We start from the raw sequence: 18617 nt of genomic DNA on the forward strand, positions 1-18617 counted from the left end.
TGGATCGGGTTTATGAGAGGCTTGTTGAAGAAATGTCCAACTTTGTAATACATAGAGTACAGTTGGATCGAGTTTATGGTTCCAAGTTTTTTAGTTTTTAATGTCACTGGTTTTAATTTCTTATAATGTATGTTTGGTGCTTTTGGATACTGGATGCTAAATGAAATGATGACTTGATTTAGGATACTCGGTGGATACTTTTGGCATCATTATATTCATGTTTCTTTTGTGAATGGTATATGAAATGACGCTACAGGTCGTATTGGGCTGCTATGTGTCTCAGGATTATGCTTCATGCACTCTCAGGTGAAGCATCGATGACAAAAATATGCAAGAATGGCCAGAATCCTTAAGATATTAAATGTGTAACTTAAAAATGGAATATTTGATGCATTTTGTATGCACATTTACTAGAGACCTCAATACCTTCTTTCAACAAGATTAAATTACAACTTCCACATACACGTTTAATAGTTCACAATACACTGCTAATATGTAAACTTCTACATACACAGAGTTTCCAGCTACATCCATAATTCTATTACAACATCAAATGACTAACATTTTTCTTTGAACCAACAAGTGGATATAAGTAATCCCAAAAAAATTAACCATGACATTGAAATTGTAAGAACATAAGTAGTCTTCTTCAGTTTTCTCTTGCGCCTCTCAGTCTTTATTTCTAGTTGATGTCAAATGGTTTGAATATTCATTGCTGATTGTATCTTTTCAGTTTCAGTTTTTAATCTATCAAGTGACTGTTGTATTCGTTTGATTGTCTTCTCGCCATATTTTGGTATTTCCAGGTCATACCAACAAAAAAAAATCGCAAGAATGCCTAGCCTGCAAAATCGACACGTCACATATTAATAGATCGGAAACAATACAAAATACGACAATCTTTCAAACCCAAAACATTTAAAATAGCCAAATAGAAATTCTTGAAGAATGTCCCATATGTGCATATATGTTGGCAGTTTTTCCCTCCTTACATGCTACAAACAAACAATGCAAAGAACCCAACAAGAGCAAGACATTGGATATATGTTATTGTAATGTGAGCGAATCTCGGTGCATTTCATAATTAATCAATGGTAACTTCTAATTGGGAGTGTCAATATAATCAGTCATTGTACTTTTAGAACGCATGTACTCTATTGTTTTCATCAATTTTCAACTCCATGAATGACTCTTTGAGGCCACATAAATTCATGGATTTCAGCTCTAACTTTTCAATATGACCCACTGACTGGGATAGAATGAAAAATGTTTTTCCATTTCAAACCATGGATTTTAAACAAAAGTTCAATTTCAAACCATCTCAAACAACAAAATAGAAATCCATTTATCTAAATAATACTACGAAGCCCATTTCAACCATAGATTTCACACAAAATTTCAATTTCAAATCATCTCAAACAACAAAACAGAAATCCATTCCTCTAAATAAGAATACATAAACCCATTTCAAACAGAAAATCCATTTCCAAGCATGCCACAAGCTATAAATAAATTACCACTTTCCTAAAGCAATAAGGGGAGGAAGGGCAGAATTGAATAGTAGTAAGAAAAATTATCACTTTCCTAGAGCAAATAAATATCAGGAATTGAGAAAAAAAATGCTTATACTATTTACAAATCAATTAAAAGTTTGATTCGGAATTGAGATTTGCCCCAATTGTCTCAAGTAGTAAACACATTGCCCCTGGCCCGTGCACCCTATTCTACTAAGTGCGATATTGCTACTGCAAATTCCACACCTTATTCATCTTCCGCCGCACTCTCCCCCTTTCGGAATCTCGTTCTCCCCCCCAGATAGACAAATTAATGAAAGCAATTTACAGCAGCTAGGCAAATTAATGAAAGCAGTTTACAGCAGCTAGCTAGATACGGGATACGAAAACGAAAACACAAAAACACACTAGATATGGGATGCTAGGAAACGGAAACGGAAACGGAATGGAGAGAGAGAGAGAGAGAGAGAGAGATACAAACCCTCCTTTCGGAATAGACCACTGTCGACGGCACCGTTCGGGAGACGAGCGGTGAGAAGCAACACCGCGGGCTGTGCGATGAAGTCGTACGGAAGAGAACTAAGCTGGAGGGAGAACGCTAGGCGGAGGGGGGACGCGAGGGTAGGGGTGATACCCGCCCCCTACGGGGCGGGGCCACCCCTCCCCCGCCCCCCGCCCCCGCATATGCGGGGGTGGGGAATTTCTCCCCGGACCCCGCCCCCGCATGGCGGGGGCGGGGTCCCCCGTCCGTTGGGCCGGGGTGCGGGGGTGGACCCCCACCCGTCCGCACCCCCCGCCTTCATACTGGGCCTTCGGCCCAGTACATTTTTCTGGGCCCTAATTGGCTCAGAATCGGTTTTTGGGCCACTTTGGGCCCAGAATTCGTTTTTGGGCCATTTGAGCCCATTATTTAGATTAAAAAGTATATAGATTTAAAAACAGGAAAAAAAATATATATATAAGGGATATATAGAATCATACATTGAACTATTACGTTATTAACTAATTAAGTAGTAATCATCACTAAGGCAGTAAGGCACTATGCTAAAATATTTTGTTCACAATTATACAAATTAAGAGAACTAATAAACTATTACACTATTACAAACTCCTCTAAAAGAAATAAATATTACAAATTATACAATTAACTATTGTAACAACATTATAATTAATTATAAATTAATAAAATCATAATTTTTCAATTTGATCAATTTGATTTTGGGGTGGAGCCGTAGCGGTGAGTTTACTGAGTGGTGAGTTATGTCAATTGCTGTGAGACTGAAAATCAAGATCATAAAAGTCAATAAGTTATAAAACCTGAAATATTAATAAGTTAAAAATAAAACAAATTAGAATTAAAAAGTTATAAAGATGAAACAAAATTTTAAATGCAAAAAACAATTATGGAAGAAATTGTGCAAACCATGACAATGGTGGGTCCAATACAAAGTCATACTGCATCGGAGGTAGCCGTAGACGTCGTCTCATGTATCACTATAAGTATTAAATTTGAAATCAAATTAATGAATACCAATTAAATGAAAATAAATAAATTAAAATAAGAAATTATAAAATGAAATTAAAATAAATACCAGATCCAAACTGATCATCACTATCCTCCTCGACGTCGGCCTTCTCATACTCAAGAACATCCGGAACATGAATTGGAGTTCCCTTGATCCAATTCTGCATGCAAATCAAAGCCTCCACAGTGGCAGGAGCTAATGAACTCCGAAATGAATCTAATACACGTCCTCCCGTGCTAAAGGCCGACTCTGAGGCTACTGTGCTAACAAGGATGGCCAAAAGTGTGCGGGCTATCTCTCCAAGGATGGGATACTTCACGGCATTCACCTTCCACCAACTTAATATATCAAAATCTCGTGAAAATGGTAGAATCTCTGCTGCTAAGTATCTGTCTATCTCTGGCTGAGCCTCTATAGAACTCCGAAGGAAAGGGGTCTGCTCATACCTCTCACCCCACTCCAATCTACGTCTTTTCCCAACCTCGACTTCAGGAAACTGTGAGCTTGAGGCTGAGGGGGTAGGTGTAGGTGCCACAATATTACCACCCCGCAGGGTGGAAAACTCATCAAATAATCTAGTAAGGGTTTCCCGAACCCTTGCTGCAATAAGCTCTGCCCATACTTGCCCGTACGCAAGGCCCAATCCAAATATCATGCCATCCAACTTATACCTCGGGTCAAAGACGACAGCTACATATAACAAAATATTAGCCTACGTTAAATCTCCCCAATACTTGTCGTACTTTGTCCTCATAATCAATGACATCTCCCGCATCCTAATGTGACCACCCGCGACCATGTCATCTAATTCTTCTTTTACCCTACATATTTGCTGACATACAATATTGGATGTAGGGTACAAAGTTCCAGATAGCCTCATGGTGACATCATAAAAAAGCCTCAAAAACTCTACAAAATTAGTTACAATTTCCCAATCATCCTCTACGGGTTTCCCCAATCCCCCATGATCATCAAAATATTTAACATATTGGATGTCTTCGTCACCCAATAATGTAAATGCCAGCTTATATTCTTGGGCCGCCTCCAACATCAGAAATGTTGAGTTCCATCGTGTAGGCATATCAGTACAAAGGCCCCTCTTAGATGTTAGGCCCGCAGATCTCGCAGCAACCTTGAATTTGTCCAACCTCGAAGGAGAAGATCTCACCCATCTCACATCAGTCCTAACCCGAGCAATCGAGTCATGAAGATCTCTCAAACCATCAGTGACAATCAGATTCAGAATATGTGCCGCACATCTCACATGCAGACACTCACCACCCATGAGTGTCTTATTTGCCTCTCTAAGAGAGGTCTTTAGATGTCCCAATGCAACATCGTTAGACGAGGCATTATCGACTGTGACTGTAACCACTCGGGTCAACCCCCACTCCTTTATTGCGGCCTCCAAGGCCTTTCCAATTGTCTCACCCTTATGATCGGTGATTTTACAAAATTTTATAATTTTCTTTTGCAATGTCCAATGACAATTAATAAAATGCACAGTCAAAGAAATATAATTAAAATTTTGGATCGATGTCCAAGTGTCAGTGGTGAGACAAACAAATTGATCCGCCAATTGACCCCTCAACTTCTCCTTTTCAATGTAATAATGTTTTTTTACATCCTTTGCCACCGTGTGACGAGAATGAATGTTAAACCTTGGTTCCAAGTAGCGAGAATACGCTTGGAACCCTTTCCCATCAACAATTTGAAAAGGTAGCTCGTCCATTATGACCATACGAGCTAGGTGTCTTCTACACTCATCGGGATCATACTTAGTATACCCCTTCAAAGTTGCACCCCCACTAGTCTCATCCGCCATTTTTTTTAAGTCCAATTTCTAGCCTAGATTGGCTTTTGTCTTGTAATGATCTTAATATTAGACTTTTTTTGCATTGCTCTTCTAAGTGCACCTTTAATTGTGAGGTGCCATGTTTCCTATAGTGACATCCATAAATTTTTCCACAATAGTTACACTTGGCTTGGGGGTTACTTGAGTCACCACCCTCTAGTTTGGTGAAATGACTCCAAACTATTGAAGCAGGTTTCTTGTTGGGCTTGGGGGCGGGGCAAGGTGCCGTAGGGCTAGGGGTAGGGGTTTGACTAGGAGGGGTAGGTGTAGGTGTAGGGGTAGGGGTAGGGGTAGGGGTGCCCTCTGCCTGGAAAGGAGAGCTCGCACTAGAATCTGCTGGCATATCCATTCAAGCGAACAACAAATCTGAAATTATAGAAAACATAGCAAATATATAATGAACATAAAAAAAAATAGAATAAAAACAACATGTTTATGCAAATTCTCTTTTGTGTTCAAATGAATTTGACATTCATAATATATATATATATATATATATATATTTATAACTTAAAAGACTATAAGGCATAAGCATAGCAACTATATAAATTATAATGAACATAAAAAAAAAAAAAAAGTAGAATAAAAAAAAGTACCACTTGACATTCATAATTATATATATATATATATATATATATATATATTTCATCTTAATTCATTATATTGAATTTCGAAATACCCTAGTGCATTCTTTTTTTTTTTTTTTTTGTTCAATTTGGTAGGGAACATCAAATTCTATTTTTAAACCCCTAAATTAATTTTTTAAACCCCTAGTGCATAGCAATTTTAAAGATTAAACCCCTAAATTAATTTAGGGGTTTCAAATATTAAAACCCCTAAATTAATTTAGGGTTTCGGATTGGGCTCTTTAGGGTATTTCGAAACCCTAAATTAATTTAGGGGTTTCAAAGATTGAAACCCCTAAATTAATTTAGGGTTTCGGATTGGGCTCTTTAGGGTATTTCGAAACCCTAAATTAATTTAGGGGTTTCAAAGATTAAAACCCCTAAATTAATTTAGGGTTTCGGATTGGAGCCCTAGACACAATAATATTGAAATTCAGTGATTTACACACATTATATAATGCAAAAAAAAAAAAATCACAGCACACAATTCACGGGTCACGGGAGCCATTCAAAATTTCAAAGATCAAACCACATGCACAATCTAAACTCCATAGCACACAATTCACAAAATCCCATCCTCCATCTCCGATAAACCCCATCCTTCCTCCAATCTCCATTAAATATGTAAATAAATAAAAAAAAATTGAAGTGTCGAATTTGGGTTTCTTACCTTCGGAGATGAAGAGAGAGAAACCGGGTGAGAGTCCGAGTCGTGCGACTGGGATGGCGATGCAGATAGATGGACCGGGCGGCGGCTCACGGCTGCGAGAAGTAACTCAGAGAGAGAGAGAGGCGAGAGCGAGACTGCGAGAGTGAGAACTGAGAAGTAGGGGGGCTGCGTAAGGGTTTCGGTTTTAATTTTAAACCCAGGCATGAAACGACGTCGTTTCATGCCTGGGTTTTTTTTTTTTTTTTTTAAATATATGTAAATAACGTATAATATATAATATAATTATATATAATTATAATTATATATATAATAATATCCGGCGGGGCGGGGCGGGGGTCACCCCAGCCCGCCCCCGCCCCCGGATGTTGCCCCAGATGCGGGCGGGTGGCCCCGCCGCCCACATCTGACGGGCGGGGTGATCCGCCCCGCCTAACGGAGGCGGGGCGGAAGCGGGTCGGGGCAGCGGGGGCAGGGCCCCGCTACCCACCCCTACGCGAGGGGGTGGGGGTGGAATGCAAATTTTGATTTATGAAAGTTGAAACGCACGTTTGATTTTAAAAAAAAAAAAATTACACGTAAGTGAAGTGGAGATTGTATAGCCTAACTTTATTTTTTAATATTATTATTATTATTTTAAGATTTAAAAAAATTAAATTATTTATTATAAATATAATAAATAATTTTTAATTTTTAATTTTTAAAATAATAATATTCTAACAATATTTCATTTAATTTTCAATTTTTATCTCAACTAACTATCAAATCAGAACCCAAGTCTTCTCTTCATAAAAGAAATAAAATAAGTTCTCTCTTTTTCTCTTTTTTATAAGCAAATAATAGTAAAAAGAAATCCGATAATTTGTTTTTTTTTTTCGTAAACTAAATTTGGGCCATATATGATAAAACATTACAACTCCAAATCAATCAGGATTAATGGTGCGTCCTGGAAAATTTTGGGAGTAATCACTAGCTATTTTTAACACAAATAAATTATTTCCAGTTAATACAAAACTACAGAAGTTAAACATCAAAATACAGCAAGAAAGAGATGGAATAATAGGTGGAGAGACTAGTAGTAAAGCTAAGATGCAAATAGAGGGATTGGCTTCACGGCACTTTGAATTCGCTGGAATGCCGTCCTTACTCTTTCTTTTAAACCTTCGTTTTCACTCTCAACGTCCCCAGTCTGTTTGTCAAGCTCTGCCACATTCCCATCCACGCTAATCACCAGCTTCCCATTTTCTCCGGACTTCACGTCTCCGAAAAGAGAAACAAGCAGCGCATAAGTAACCTTTTCCACCTTCTTTTCATTCTCTTCCTCAGTTTTTATTGCCTCTGATTCTACAACTACCTTGGGGATCTCCCGGTTGATGTTTAAAACCAGAGCCACAATGGAGTCTGAAACCATGTCACTCACAGGATCGGATGCCCAATGCAATGAAATGTGTTTCTCAGAATCCTGCTTAACTGTCACTCGATCATGCACTCGCAGTATTGGGATTCCGGACTCCTCATCGGTTGAAGACTCTACGCTCTCAAATATCTGCTTGAGCCGGTGATTTAATACACTGAAGGCACCAGCATACGGGATGGTAATTCTCTGAGTAATGTTTGCAGTCGATAGCTGGGAAAAGATGTGGAGATCATCAGGTGCCATTATCTGATAAGTAAAACCTTTCTTGACCAGTAAACCACTGACAGTTTCCCCAACTTCTGGTGTCTTTTCGCCAAGCCTGCCAATAGTTTTTGCCATTTTCAGAGAGTTGAAGTACATTTCAATAGACTGACAGTTCTTTGGATTGAAGATTTTGATGTTGCGATCAGCAAACTGGCTTATGAGTTTCTGTTTGAGCCTCCCCATCTCATTAGCTTCTCCATGAACAAGAATTATGTTATTAGGCAAGAGCTCTTCCAAGAATGCACTTGTCTGAGCAGAGTCTGCATGGGCAGAGAATGATATGTAATGGACCTGCATGTTGAGAGGAGCAGTGAGTCCATTCATGAGCGTAACCTCCTTGGGCTCATTAATAATGGTCTTAGCGAGTGTCCCTTCAACCACATACCCAGGTAAAACACAAGCATTTTTCCTATCAGAGCACCACATGTCAAATAGTTGTCGTGACAACCCACTTTGAAGCCCACCAGGACTTGCCATCACCACCGATGGACCAACATCTTTGAAATTCTCAATGCTCTTTATGGGTGATATGTACTTGAATATAAAGGGGTTTGACTTTGCTGCATGTTGACTGCGTATCCTGTCATTCATTGAATGGATGTATGTCTCATAGACACTCAAACACCTTTTTGCAAGAGGAGAAGCATAATATATGGGAATGTTCTGAAGCTCAGGATGGTTTGACCAGTACTCATCAAGAATCAAAAGCAGCTCCTGGGCACGGCCAAGGGCAAAAACTGGAATAAGGACACGACCTCCTTCAGAAATAGTTGAATGAATAACATCAGTGAAGCGCTTCTCTCGGACGTTCCGAGGTTGATGTTGTTGGACACCATAAGTGGATTCGATTATGCATACATCAGGGGAGAACTGTGGGGTCTCAGCAGCTCGAAGATGTCTGTCTTCTTCACGTGAATAGTCTCCAGTGTAGAGTACTCGAACACCGGCAATATCAACCATAAACATAGCAGCACCCAGGACATGACCAGCAGTATAGCACCAAAATCTAATGCCATTCACCTCTACTGTTTGATGGAAATCGATAACCTGCAATTACTATGTTCTGTTAGAAGATGGATTGGGAGAATAATTAATGTTTATTGGCTTAAGATAACATAATGTATAAAAATGTTAGGATATAGCCTTGAATATGGATTATATCAAAAATTAAGTAAGAATTAATTCATATATCTAGGTAGCTAACTAATCTGAAGAGTAATGCTAGAGACAAGCTCCAAATGTATAAGCCTCGCGTAGGCCTTTTATAAAATTAAAATAATAATAACAATAATAATAATAAAAAAAAAAAAGTGAACCCCACAAAGAAAAAGTAAGTTTTTCACATTTTTTCATGGTAGGGTCCATTTTTTTTATAAAAGGCGCGCGAGGCCTGTACATTTTTTTTTATTGGCACCGGGTGTCCACGAACGGCAAGCCCTCGGCAAGGAGTTTCTCACAACTACACCTCAGATAATTCAAGGAAAAAATCCCCCAGTCCAATGGCCCCTAGAGATTGTTTGCACCCAGTGGGATTCGAACCTTAGACCTTGGAGGGAGCATACCACTAAGACCAAGGCATTTACCACTTGAGCCAACCCCTAGGAGTTTTGTACATTTAGGGCTTGTATATATCATTATACAAATTCTGAATAAATTATATGGCATTATACAATAGAACATATAGATAAAACTCTCAAGCATTTGATGGCATAGTCTCATATAGACCAAATATGATGCTATGACTTGTTCATGAGAGACCTTCAATATGGAATTAAAGGGTTTGAACTAACAAGATGAAGAATAATAATCTTGAAACCTATATACAAATGGGAGAGAGAACATTAAGCAAACTCCAACTCCAATGTGAATACCTTTTTGTTCAGGGGAATCAATGCAAGACACTTGATAGAATAGAAAGATTACAAAAAATCAAATGTAAAACCTGACTTAAGAAACATAAAATTGAAATTTCAAAAAGTTCATATGATCTAGGGTGAGGCGTGCATTGGAAATAACTTTGCAGTCAACCTGAAATTATAGAACCAATTTAGGAACAATGCAAACCTAGAGCCAATGAGAACTTGAAAATGCATTGATTGAAAAATACAGACCTCAATTTTATCCATTGAGCGATTGATGTCCTGTTCATTGTACAACATATCTTCAACCGAAACTTTACTAACTTTAACATAATCAGTCAAAAGCAGCTTGTAGATTGCCTTTGTTGGATAAGTCATGAAAACTCGACCTCTGAACGTGGTCTGAACAAAGTTCCAATATATTAGTTGTCAGCAGGGAAAAAAATGACAGCACACAACTTATGTTAATTCACGAAGTAAGCAAGATACCTTTTCCAGAAAATATGGTAGGGATGCAGCATGATCCAAGTGAAAGCTGGAAGCAGAAGCATCACTTTAGGTTAAACAAAGAGGCAAGACTATACATTACATCAACGTCGTTGGAAGAAAAATATAACTGTTCCTATTGATAAGTCAATGAAGGAAAATTGCAGAAAGAGAAAACCAGTTAAAATATAATAAAGGAACTCTCGGAGAGAATTTTTGGTCCTGTGATTCCTTGACTCCCTAAAGTAGGGGAAAGAAAGGAGCACAAATATAAAGTACCACAATCTCACTCAACCAAATGGAGTGGTATTAAAAGTTATATTCTTTGCAAATAAGGCATTAAAATAGGAGAAATAACAAAGATGTGCATCTTGTCCAACAAGCATCCACTGAAAGATAAACGTCCAGACTCAATTTATAAAGTTGGAATCTGGAACATAATATAAAAGAGCAACTACAATAAGCAGAGCAAGAAGGACTTCACAACATTTCATTAAAGCATAAAGTGAAATTTAAAAGGAAAAAAAAAAAAAAAAAAGAACAGATAAACATACTGAGTGATGAGAAGGACATCAATTGTTGAAGGATCTATCTCATCGAAGTACGGCAAAGCAGCCATGCCCGAATAAGCAGGATGAATTCCACAATCAAACTACCATCCATGAAAAGTGACAAAAAGGATATAAAATAAGACAGCACATGGAAGAAAAAAACTCTATAAATAACCTTCTAAAAACTAAGAGTAAACGTTTTTTAACTAAAAATGAAGAGTACTACGTTTTTAATGTTCATACCAGTACGGTTTTTCCTTTGTAGGACATGTACACACAAGACCGACCCACTTCATTACCAGCACCTAAAGGAGTTATAATAAGTTGATCGTCTTCTCTAGTCACAGATGAATCACGTCTCTTGAGAGATTGTTGTGGCCCTGCTGAAGCCATTCTCTTTCCTTAACAGGAATGTACCACAAGCCCTTCAATCAAACTGCATCATCGATCACCGAAAAAAGTTTAAGTCCCAACTAAAATAATTGTGGAACTGATTCCAACAAACACCAAATATCAACTTCCAGCTGAACGCCTAATTGAAAAGGCAATAAATTCTACCTTTGGCTGCTAAAGATTTCTAAGAGTTCATAAAGGTAAATTGTTTTATTCAAAAATGAAAAAATAAGTCAACAATCTGAGCCTAACTAAACACCGTTTCTGTGATGGATCGAATTCTTCATAACTCCGTAGTCTACAACTCAAAAATTATCGTTTTATATTTATTTTATTTTCCTCAGTTTTAACCCTAGTAATGGCTCTAGATAGAACAGGCAGTAAAATTTTCTCGCTATTTCGTTTCTTTGCTTCTCTATTTCTCAGCTTTTCATTTCTATTCCTTTTCTTTGCCTTCCCCCCTTTTTTTCCTCACGGTTTCTCCGCAGCATAAACAGAGAAAGTGCTATGAAGCTTCTGAATAAGATATCAGCAACACAAAACACATTGATTTACGAGTTATCTTAATCCAGAAAAGTTTAGACTACTAAATGTAATAAATTCAGCACACACTCGCACAAAGAGTTAATGCGATGTGATATTGAGAGATTATAGGGGACTAGATTTAGGAGAATGCACAAAGAAAAGCTTAGAGAGAAAGGGAGAGCTTACATTCTTCAAGATTTCTCAAAAATTCACAGAGAGGCAGACACTAGACAGTGCGCTAAACCCTAACGTGAAGTACGATTTTGTCTGTCTTGCGGTTTGACCGAATGCGCTTGAAATTGTACCGGGTAGAGAGAGAGAGGAACCGCTTCAACACAAACCGGGTTCCCATGGGTTGAATTGAATAATTTGTTAATCTCTCTTTTTTTTTTCTTTTTTTTTTTTTCATTTTAAGGGCAGTATTATTTTTGTTTGTATTTTTATTTTTTTTAAGGTTAAACACTTAAATTTATTTATTTTTTTTAAAAGAATGATACAATACTTACATACATTAAAATTACAAATATCATTTTTCTTTATAATAATTTTAATGGCATATTAAAATTCTTTTGAATAAACTATTATAACTATACCATTATAACTAAATGCTATACGTTCAAACGCCTAATAATCATCGTTTCATAATATTTTTGCTAAAATAATATTTCTGAATTAAAATCATGTTTTATTACATGATTTATATTAGGAGTTATGTTATTTAAAGGTGATTGAAAGTACCATATTTATAAATAATAATAATAATAATTAATAATTAAAAGCTAATGCTATATATTACATTCTCAAAATGTGACATTTTTATAAGTGTTGGGTCATATTTTAATTTTTAAATAAAAATTTAAAAGTTGATGAACCTCATCACAATAGGTAAGAGTGGCATGTAAAATTTCTAAAAAAATAAATAAATCTGGGATAAATTTTTAAAATATAAATGAAAAATGTAAGGGAAATAAAGAAAAATAAGAAAAGAACGACCACAGTGGGAGTCGAACCCACGACCTTCTGATCCGAAGTCAGACGCGCTAATCCACTGCGCTATGCGGTCGGGATGGAACGAATGTACAACAATTATTACTTATTTTATGGAATCTTCATTCATTCTCCCCTTTCAACAAAACTATTTTCTCGAGGAATTTGAGGATAGATGGTTGAGACTTGAGCGGAGCGTATGATTCATTTTTTTTTTGTCTTGTTAAATGAACAATTGGCATAGGGATCATCTTAAATTAATAAAAAGGTTTAAAATCGTAATAAGAATTAAGAGAGACTTGAATCACCGACAAAATGATTTGAAAGAGAAACAGAGGAGGATATTCATTGAAGGGAACTTGATTAGGAAGAGAGAAGAAACGAAATCCAAGAGCATCGGCAATAGTTGAAAGCAATGCAAGCTGGAAACGAAAGGATGGGATAGAAAAGGGCAGAGGACATGTATGGTAGAAACGCTCGAACATTACTTGCTATTTGCTAGTTGCCACACAGCAAAATCAGTTTGTTAGTCAATAACTTAAAAGGCGCGGCGTTACCAGGTTTATCATTATTACACCATTCACGAAAAATTCATGCATTTTGTAACATACCCTCGACAAATAATCAAGTTAAAAAGCCTTAAACAACTGTTTTTTGTGCCCAATACACCAAAAAATGCATTGGTGAATCTACAAAGGGGCAATCAGACTGGCCATTGGGGGCTCCACACACCAAAAGTTAAAAAAAAAAAAAAGAAAAAAAGAAAAAAGAAAAAAAAAAGGATGAGATAAACAAGTCCCCTCTTAATTAACCTACAGAACAGGGTAGAAGCAGAAACCACATCTTTACTAACCTACAGAACTTGGTATAACCAGAAATCAAAGATACAGCTTCATAGAAGAAAATTGTCAGTTCCAACTTCACAAGTTAAACAAACAAAAAGCTTGCAGACTATTATCGGAAAATCTCAAAAGGCCTTATATTTGATGTCCTTGCTAGGGAGAGTGTAGGAGCCGTTTGAAATGTGTTATCAATATCTCCCCTGCAGAAAGCAATAGCCACATGTCATCTAAATTTGCCAGAGCATGCATACATAAGTCATCTAAATTTTCCAGAGCATGCACACGCCACACAAAGACGGTGGTGATTGAGAAATTTGTGAGCACATTCACTTCGACAATAAAATGTTATTAGATATTTCCCAAATAAAGAATATAACACAAAAACATGCAACACTATTCCTTTCCATTCCAGCTTTGGGATGAAGATGCTCGACAAGTCACTTTATAAATACTGGGATATCATCCTTAATTTGGAGATAACAGGATTTGTTTCTAAAGACTTCTGAAAGTTCACAATCAAGTTGTCCAACAGGAACTTTTTTCCTGGTTAGCACAGTACAACTTTTTGTGTGAACTGTTTAGGAGGTAAATTCATTTTCATACCAACACAGGATTGGGAAAGGTAAAATGACCAACAATATCCACCAAAGGATGGAGTCGGTGACTTGGGGTAGGCATAAGAGGGAGGTAAACACTTTCCAAGTGTTTGGACTTCAAAATTAAGATTTGGGCTTCTCCCTCACCGCAATTTTTTTTTTTTTTTTTTTGTGGTTGTGGTTTCTTTTTTTTTTGGGGGGAGAGAGAGAGAGAGAGAGAGAGAGAGAGATAAGGCTCCCATGAGAGCATAAATTCTGCATTGAGAGAATGGGCAGTACCTTCATCATTTTATGCCCTTCTCGTAGTGTGGAACAATTCATGAGAGTCAATATAAGTTTTGTCTATTAAAACATTACTATCTGTATTGCTACCAAGATGCTTTTTTGTGTATGAATACTTTCAATCCAATCAACAGCTTCTTTAGATCCATTCATTAGGCAGGTGAAAGTAGCACTGTCTCACAGGCAAGCTAAAACAACAGTACCTCTGAAATGATCAAATAAAAGTAAGATATTCAGAAATCATGTTGAGATTACGCTACATATTCACCTCACAGCTGAGCCAAAACCCTCTCCAACAAGGGAGAGGAGAACAACGAGAGCAGGATTTGAGATGCCTTCGACAAGGCTGCCCTCATTGGTATCCACATTTACCATTTCCATCCACAAAGTGAACTATACAGTTCCCATTAAATCAAAAGGTCATGATGAAGGCATGACATGGCAATGTTAAAGTCTCCTCCAGCAAAATATCAGATTTTAAAGATGTTCTACTGGTCAAAGCTCCAAATTACTTTTTTTTTTTTATGTAAGTAAATGTTCAAATTAGTTTCTAAAAGGAAAAATGTCTCACTTGGTCATTTCCAGTTGGTCCCCTCGGTGCATAGGTCCTTGGCTCTCCTTGCCAGTTTCTCTGCTCCTCTTGTGAGAACCTTTGAGCTTCTCCATGCCCTGGGTAACCCTGGCCATGCCCTGGGTAACCCTGGCCATTGCCAGAACTTGCACCCTGCCCAGAAGGTCCATATGTTTCCTGGCCCTGATATCCACCTGGTCCTCGCCCATAAGATCCATCCTGTGAAGGACCATAGTTCCTATTAGCTCCAGCAAAATTCCCCTGTCCAGGAGGTCCATAATGACTCTGATCGCGTTGGGGGAAGTCCCTTTGTTCTTGGGGAGAATAATTTCCCCGCCCCCCTGGGTTGTAATTACTCTGATAGGAAGGAACTGGATCTCCCCGCCCTGACTGGTAATTGCCCGTTCCTCCTGGGGCATAATTCCTGTTGTTCATGGGTATATGATCGCCTCTTTCTCCTTGTCTAGGTGGAGCATAATTCTGCTGTGGTGGATGGTTTTGTGGAGCACCATAGTTCCTTCCATCTCCTGACATCTGGTAGTCATTTGAGGGTTTCCATTGCTGGTTTGACGTTGGACCCTGTCCATATCTACGATCACGGTTTCGTCCCGGCCTCCCGTACTGAACTGGGGGTGGCCTTGGTATAATTGTTCCATTAATGTATTTATCTCCTGATAAGTAAAATACATTAGTCCCAATTGAAAGCTGATTTCCCAACATGGAAGGACCAGCTCGTTAATTTCTCAAGTTAAAATATACACCATAAGATGGTGTATATTTTAAGAACGCTTTGTACTTGGGCCATTGCTGTGGACTTTAATGGCATGGAACTTCATGATTTCTTAGTTTCTAATGTGCCTACGTAGATAGGACATACTTACTTTGTAATTGGCAGTTGTTGCCCATTCTTGGATTAATAATACTTATTTTACTTATAAAAAAAAAAAAAAAAAAAAAAAAAAAATCTATATATATATATATATATATATATATACACACCATAAGATAACATGATGAATTAATTCACGAGGACTGATACACCAACTACTAGTTCACAATTTATTTACAACTTCATCATAAAATAATATTATTTTGAAATTCAAATCCAACAAATTAAAACAAAAGTAAAAGGAACAATTTTGAAAACTAATATTTTATTAGATAGTTGTCAAGTAATTGTAAACTAGCGGTTAGTTTATATTTTCTCTTAGCTCACAATCTGCAATAAGTCTCTGAATAAAAGAAAGCATCCGTGAGAGAAAAAAAAAGCCCAACCTCCATACTCCTTGTTTATTGGATCTATGTAAGAATCTGGCAGCACGAAAATAACTCCAGGTAAACCTATTTAAAACAAATTGGAAAGTCAGCATCAGTACCAAATACCAGTTCTATTTGGGATACCAACAGAAACAGTTACCATGAAACTTGTTGGACTCTTCTTCCGTCATCACAGCCTGAAAGCCCGAGTATGTTGTTGTGCTACAGGCATACATTTTCTTTTTCGCTTCTTCCAAACTGAATCCATAACATAAGAATAGGAATGGGAATTAAGAATAATACAAGTACCACGAAATCAGTATGGTCACCCAAATAATAAGCTCCGTTCTTTTAGTATTTTTATTTTCCTATCATCTCAGGAACCAAACAGAATCATAAATGACAAGCAGCATAGCCATAAAAATCTTTTTTCATTGACACCGGGTGTCCAGGATAAAGTCTGGACTAATCCCGGAAGTGGACAGGCTCTCGACAATTACTTTCTCGCAAGTGTACCTCGGATAATTCAAAGGAAAATTATTCTCCCAATCCGAAGCTTAGCCATAAAAATTTTTCAAATGTTAGATTTTTTCTCAAAAAAAAAAAAAAATCTTTCTCCTTTCTTTTGCCTAGTTTTTGTTTTCTCAATCATCTCAGGAACCAAACAAAGTCATACACCAGTAGCAGCTTAGTCATTCAACAAAAACAAAAGAGCGTAAAATATAATGCCAAAAGTTCTTCCCCTTCATAATATTTAACATGAACCAAGCACAAGGCTAAGAAAAACATTCGGCACCTAACCTTCCGAACACTTCGCTGACAAAACGTAACAAATTCAAGGACCATTGATATCTCACTCGTTACATTCTTTCCGTGTCCCTGAATTTTCTCAGACGCCAAATAGGGGAAGAAAATGAAGTGGATCCTTTACAATTATTTATCTTCATAAAGTGTCATTTAAATCTTAAAAAAATCTCAATTACCATATCAATATAAGATTTCTCTCTTTTTTGCCACACCTCTCGGGACCCAACCAGACAAAGTGGATTAAACAAAGAAAGGAATAAATCAAAGCAGAGAATTTACTCCTTGGGAACCCCGATTTTAAGTTCAAACTTCCAAGCGATTCATTTGACAGAAATCTTCTAAAAACAGAAAGATGTGCGTGTGGGTGTGCTTGAGAGTGTAGGTGTCTGGCAGAGAGAGTGAGAGAGAGAGAGAGAGAGAGTTGCCTAATGTTGAGGCCCTTAGCACAGGTTTCCTCGTAGGTCTGGACCATTTGCTCGGGTGTGGGCTTGGGGTCCTTCGGGAAATCCATAACGATAAGCCAGTGGTTGTAGTCGCAACCTTCGAACAGTATCGTATCAGGCCCGATTTCCTCGGTGCTGTTGCTATTGTATGTTGAGCGGGCCGAGGAGGGCACGAAGGTCGTCGATTTGAACGGCCGGGATTGAAATAGAAGAGTGAAGGGCCTTGATGACCTGAAAGTGCTGCCCTGGAGAAGTGGGGACTGTGAAGCGGGAGTAGAGATTGCAGGAATTGAAGAAACTTCATAGAGACTGCGGTTGAGGGTGGAGAGAGAGGTTAGGGTTCGACGGAGGCGGAAAGAGTACAACGCCATTGCCGCTGGTGTTGGCGTTACTGGGCTAGCAGCTTGAGAGAGGAATATGCTTCCGAGGGCTTTGGGGAGGTTTCTAGAGAAATGGAAATAGATTGTCGACCGTCGAGGGCTGATGTACGCATTATATCGTTGTACGATTTGGGCCGTGATTGTCCTTTTTGGGTAATGCACAGCTAGCGCTGCCCAAAACCTAAAGGAAAATCTTGAATTTATTAAAAATTTTACTATACAAAATTTTAAATTCTACAATATAATTAGTATTCAGTTAATTACCTTAGAGAGGAAATATATTAATTTTATTTATTTTATTTTTGATTGGTGATATATGAATTTAAAAAACCTATATACTTTTAAAAAAAAAAGGCTTGCAACCATATAGATAGTAAGTACAAGCTCAAGCGCTCATAAAATTAGAAAAAAATAAAAATAAAGGTCGAGATTTTGTATAGATAGCAATCCAAGTTGTTCCCTAGCTGATCAACAAGACCATACCCACATTTGATTCCAACGCTGTCGCTCGGGACCCGATCAGCTGAAATGTCGACAACAGATGGTTTATATTAAGGGTGTATCTGGTCGGTCTGATTTTGGATGAAATTTAGGACTAAATTAGTATATATCGATTTTTTATTTTTCAAAACCGATTACGTCTCGGTTACCCTCCTAAACCGGTACATCCAGTTTTAGGTCCGGTCCGGTCCGGTTTTTCGATTTTTTTAAAATATAAAAAACATATAATAAAATGTTACTTCTTATGATAAAATATTATTAATAATTT

The 18617-nt window shown here is 37.6% G+C and overlaps 2 protein-coding genes and 1 non-coding gene across 5 annotated transcripts; all 3 read right to left on the reverse strand.

Moving 5' to 3' along the window:
• Nucleotides 1–7118: 7118 nt before the first annotated feature.
• On the reverse strand, nucleotides 7119–12052 carry LOC121258323 (cleavage and polyadenylation specificity factor subunit 3-I). 2 transcript variants are annotated; one of them, XM_041159801.1, is made up of 6 exons: nucleotides 11870–12052; nucleotides 11009–11201; nucleotides 10769–10866; nucleotides 10218–10263; nucleotides 9981–10130; nucleotides 7119–8916 (listed from the first exon to the last, which is right to left on the reverse strand). In XM_041159801.1, the coding sequence occupies exons 2-6, from the start codon at nucleotides 11156–11158 to the stop codon at nucleotides 7273–7275; spliced, it is 2088 nt and encodes a 695-aa protein (XP_041015735.1). In that variant the 5' UTR covers nucleotides 11159–11201; nucleotides 11870–12052; the 3' UTR covers nucleotides 7119–7272. The 2 variants fall into 2 exon arrangements, with proteins under 2 accessions (XP_041015735.1, XP_041015736.1); XM_041159802.1 differs by lacking the exons at nucleotides 10769–10866; nucleotides 11870–12052 and having other exon boundaries at nucleotides 11065–11188.
• Nucleotides 12053–12672: 620 nt separating this feature from the next.
• Nucleotides 12673–12746, reverse strand: TRNAR-UCG. Its single transcript has one exon. It is a non-coding gene; the product is annotated as a tRNA-Arg (tRNA).
• A 749-nt stretch (nucleotides 12747–13495) lies between these two features.
• Nucleotides 13496–17961, reverse strand: LOC121258345 (multiple organellar RNA editing factor 1, mitochondrial). Of its 2 annotated transcripts, none has more exons than XM_041159847.1 (5): nucleotides 17451–17961; nucleotides 16379–16476; nucleotides 16237–16302; nucleotides 14962–15632; nucleotides 13496–13712 (listed from the first exon to the last, which is right to left on the reverse strand). In XM_041159847.1, exons 1-5 carry the CDS (start codon nucleotides 17837–17839, stop codon nucleotides 13701–13703), a joined length of 1236 nt encoding a protein of 411 aa, XP_041015781.1. In that variant the 5' UTR covers nucleotides 17840–17961; the 3' UTR covers nucleotides 13496–13700. The 2 variants fall into 2 exon arrangements, with proteins under 2 accessions (XP_041015781.1, XP_041015780.1); XM_041159846.1 differs by lacking the exon at nucleotides 13496–13712 and adding an exon at nucleotides 14340–14783 and having other exon boundaries at nucleotides 17451–17942.
• Nucleotides 17962–18617: the final 656 nt, after the last annotated feature.

This window comes from Juglans microcarpa x Juglans regia, chromosome 3S (assembly GCF_004785595.1).
Source record: "Juglans microcarpa x Juglans regia isolate MS1-56 chromosome 3S, Jm3101_v1.0, whole genome shotgun sequence".
Lineage (NCBI taxonomy): Eukaryota > Viridiplantae > Streptophyta > Magnoliopsida > Fagales > Juglandaceae > Juglans > Juglans microcarpa x Juglans regia.

Coding starts and splice junctions, on each gene's coding strand:
- LOC121258323 (XM_041159801.1), bottom strand. CDS start 11,158: ATGGCTTCAGCAGGGCCACAACAATCTCTCAAGAGACGTGATTCATCT. Junction 10,867..11,008: donor ACAAAGGAAAAACCGTACTG/GTATGAACATTA, acceptor CATGGATGGTAG/TTTGATTGTGGAATTCATCC. Junction 10,131..10,217: donor TACCATATTTTCTGGAAAAG/GTATCTTGCTTA, acceptor AACTTTGTTCAG/ACCACGTTCAGAGGTCGAGT.
- LOC121258345 (XM_041159846.1), bottom strand. CDS start 17,839: ATGGCGTTGTACTCTTTCCGCCTCCGTCGAACCCTAACCTCTCTCTCC. Junction 15,633..16,236: donor AATAAACAAGGAGTATGGAG/GTTGGGCTTTTT, acceptor TTTACTTATCAG/GAGATAAATACATTAATGGA. Junction 14,784..14,961: donor GACCAACTGGAAATGACCAA/GTGAGACATTTT, acceptor GGAACTGTATAG/TTCACTTTGTGGATGGAAAT.